The 4063-nt window shown below is 33.8% G+C and overlaps 1 protein-coding gene across 2 annotated transcripts in view; it reads left to right on the plus strand.

Annotated features, from left to right (window-relative positions):
* The window catches only part of LOC115227694, a 3564-nt gene extending 149 nt beyond the window's left edge, over positions 1-3415 (plus strand). Inside the window, exons 1-3 of one of the 2 annotated variants that reach the window (XM_036498703.1) lie at positions 1-206; positions 2042-2095; positions 2989-3415. The exon at positions 1-206 is cut by the window's left edge and continues 149 nt beyond it. In XM_036498703.1, coding sequence (XP_036354596.1) covers positions 76-206; positions 2042-2095; positions 2989-3232 — 429 coding nt within the window. In that variant the 5' untranslated portion in view covers positions 1-75 and the 3' untranslated portion in view covers positions 3233-3415. Of the gene's footprint in view, positions 207-1161; positions 1491-2041; positions 2096-2988 lie in introns of those variants that run through there. The other variant, XM_029798445.2, reaches the window with a different exon arrangement.
* Positions 3416-4063: the final 648 nt, after the last annotated feature.

Below are 4063 nucleotides of genomic sequence, written 5' to 3' on the forward strand. Positions count from 1 at the left end.
TCATCATCGTCTTCATCATCATCTCAATCTCATTCCCAATCTGCTGCCACTTCCTCTACATCCTCGTCTTCCACGATGGCATCCAAGCCTTCCACCTTGCCGTCATCTGGCGAAGCTGAGTTAGACGGCCCCACATCATGTGTGACGTTTGCAGATGGTGGCGCTCACTGGTACCGTTCATCAGCAGTTTTACTCAGGTTCCATAAGTAAGTAGTTCGAGTGGCAAAGATAACAGTGGTTAGTCATGATTGGAGATTGTCTGTCTCTAGCTAATTATGAAATCGTGGTTTCAATTCCCAGACTGGCTATGCATTGTATTCTTGAGCAAAACACTTCATTTCACATTACTCCAGTCCTCTCAGCTGTAAATAGGTAACCTTGATTTTGGTTGCAATGTAGGGAAGAATCTTTATAAGCCTGTATTAATGCAGTTACCAAACAACAAACCAAGAATCAGATCAAGAGTTTACAATGTTTGTGCCAACTCAAATCCTACTACAGTCATTGTGTCATATATTTATGTTATGTAAACTACTGCATGTTGTAATTTACCTAACCTAAAAATATATTGTTTCAACTTCTAGCTCATAGTCGAATATTTAAAAGTAAGAGGATATTTAGTTATAAAACACAAACAATTTCAGCAATACTTGTATAAGAGGAAAAAAGAAAGAAACAGAACAAATAATTATATCTCATCAAATGTTTCATGATAATTATATATATGATTTTCTTTTCTTGTTTTTGTTTTTTTACAGATGGTTTAACAAACCCAGTTCAGAAGATACTGGAAAACCTCCTGTGCTTTTAGGGTTAGTAAACACCTCAAACCTTGCATTATTATAAATTCTTTTGTTAACCCTTTAGCACTCAAACTAGCCTTATCCAGCTCAGGCACTCCAATGGTTTTATGTTCAAACTGGCCAGATCCAGCCTCTCACTCCTTCCCTACGATGTCATTGTAAAAACTAAACAATTGCATCATTGAAATCTTGAAGCTACAAAATAGGGAATGATTAATTTAAAACAATTTGAATGAACAATATATAACACACAGCATGTCCATAAATAACAAACCACAGTAACAAGCTTATCAACAATGTGTATGTGTATAAATATATATATATATATATATATATATATATATATACACACACACATATATATATACATACTTATAGATGTTTGTTTTTCTTTCTCTTCTATCCACTTACAGAACATGGAGGGGGATCAACAAGTTCAAGGAGTTGCCGCGTATCATCGTCATCATCATCATCTTCATCATCATCATCGTCTTCATCATCATCTCAATCTCATTCCCAATCTGCTGCCACTTCCTCTACATCCTCGTCTTCCACGATGGCATCCAAGCCTTCCACCTTGCCGTCATCTGGCGAAGCTGAGTTAGACGGCCCCACATCATGTGTGACGTTTGCAGATGGTGGCGCTCACTGGTACCGTTCATCAGCAGTTTTACTCAGGTTCCATAAGTAAGTAGTTCGAGTGGCAAAGATAACAGTGGTTAGTCATGATTGGAGATTGTCTGTCTCTAGCTAATTATGAAATCGTGGTTTCAATTCCCAGACTGGCTATGCATTGTATTCTTGAGCAAAACACTTCATTTCACATTACTCCAGTCCTCTCAGCTGTAAATAGGTAACCTTGATTTTGGTTGCAATGTAGGGAAGAATCTTTATAAGCCTGTATTAATGCAGTTACCAAACAACAAACCAAGAATCAGATCAAGAGTTACAATGTTTGTGCCAACTCAAATCCTACTACAGTCATTGTGTCATATATTTATGTTATGTAAACTACTGCATGTTGTAATTTACCTAACCTAAAAATATATTGTTTCAACTTCTAGCTCATAGTCGAATATTTAAAAGTAAGAGGATATTTAGTTATAAAACACAAACAATTTCAGCAATACTTGTATAAGAGGAAAAAAGAAAGAAACAGAACAAATAATTATATCTCATCAAATGTTTCATGATAATTATATATATGATTTTCTTTTCTTGTTTTTGTTTTTTTACAGATGGTTTAACAAACCCAGTTCAGAAGATACTGGAAAACCTCCTGTGCTTTTAGGGTTAGTAAACACCTCAAACCTTGCATTATTATAAATTCTTTTGTTAACCCTTTAGCACTCAAACTAGCCTTATCCAGCTCAGGCACTCCAATGGTTTTATGTTCAAACTGGCCAGATCCAGCCTCTCACTCCTTCCCTACGATGTCATTGTAAAAACTAAACAATTGCATCATTGAAATCTTGAAGCTACAAAATAGGGAATGATTAATTTAAAACAATTTGAATGAACAATATATAACACACAGCATGTCCATAAATAACAAACCACAGTAACAAGCTTATCAACAATGTGTATGTGTATAAATATATATATATATATATATATATATAAGTTTCAAATTTTGGCACACAGCCAGCAATTTGATGGGGAATGTGGGAGGGTAGGTCGATTACATTGAACCAAGAGCTCAGCTGGTACTTATTTTATCAAACCTGAAAGGATGTAAAGCAAAATCAACCTAAGTGGAATTTGAACTCAGAATGTAAAGTTGGAAGAAATGGTGCTAAGCATTTTGACTGGTGCAATAACAATTCTGCCAGCTTACCACTGTAGTCAGTGTATATGTATTAAATATGATATATAGATGCCTATTTTGATTAAATACTTCCTCACTTATGTACACTAAATTATAAATTCTCTTGTTTGTATAAAAGCTGCTTTTTAAATACCCATTGGTATGTCATTTTTTTGTGTGTGTTTCTTGTTGTTGTTGTTCTTTTGTCTAAGCCCCCATCACCACCACCACCACACACATACACATTGTGGTTTGTGGCTCGTTGGCTGAAGTATATTTTAGGATAGATTAAGTACATTTTTGCCTGGTGTATTAACAACTCTGCCAGCTCCCCTCCTTTATTTGCAGCTTATAATAATTATTTTTGTTTTTTTCCAGGTCATGTATAAAATGTGATGCCGGCTTGCGCCTGATTGAGCTAAGAGTTGAGCCAGAAGGCCAGGTTTTCTGCCACTGGGAATTCCTTCAAAGCGATCCACCTCGCATGTTTCTGCTGCAGAAGTCACGCCTAAAAAATGCACCAAACTTTGATGCCGCCACTCAAGTTATCACTGTGTTAGCCGAAGATTCTTTTGGAAATATTTTAAAGAAAAAACTCAAAATTGCTGATATTGAAGACTAAATTCTTGTTGTTGCTGTTATTGTTGTTGTTGTTCTCTTTGTTTGTTGTTGTTGTTGTTATCGTTCTTGTTATTTTTTGTTTTATTTGAAGTCTTTTTTAAAAGTTTTGTAAACTTTTTATTTATTTATTTATGTTCACCTGAAATACATTAAAAAAGAGCATAAATCAATGCAATGTCTTCAACAAAATTTTAATATCATTATTATCATGATTATTATTATTATTATTATTATTTCTGCTACTTCTTTTAATTTTGATTAATTTTGTTTTGCACACTATAGTTTTGTTTATTTCCCTTTTGTCCATGTTAGCATGGGTTAGATGGTTCTATAAAGTTTTAAATATTTCTTGGTTGGTTAGTATATGTTGGTGGGATAGAAACAAAACCAAAAAAACACATATTTTGACTTTTTTTACATTTTAAATTGTTGGCACATGAATATATTCTTTTTATTGTTTGTATTAATTTAAATTTTGTTTACATTTTATTTACTCATTCTTCATCTGTTTATAATCGATGAAGTGTGTGCACTGTGTGAGTGAGTGATAATGAAATGGGGGAGGGAAAAACAAATGTTATATATATTTTTTATTTGTCATAGAATTTTTCATCTTTTTCTTTTGCTGCTGCTGCTGTTTTAAAAGCTGATATAGAGAATAAATATATTTTCCCCTTCATTGACCCATGAAAGACAACTGGGCTGATAAATAATATCAAACATTTTAGTTTTTTTTTCACTTTTTGGTACTAGAGAAGAAAGAAAGCTGATCTCTTGTAGAAAACAAACCCACATGTACATACACACACACACACACACACACACACACATA

Source organism: Octopus sinensis, unplaced genomic scaffold (assembly GCF_006345805.1).
Source record: "Octopus sinensis unplaced genomic scaffold, ASM634580v1 Contig06922, whole genome shotgun sequence".
Lineage (NCBI taxonomy): Eukaryota > Metazoa > Mollusca > Cephalopoda > Octopoda > Octopodidae > Octopus > Octopus sinensis.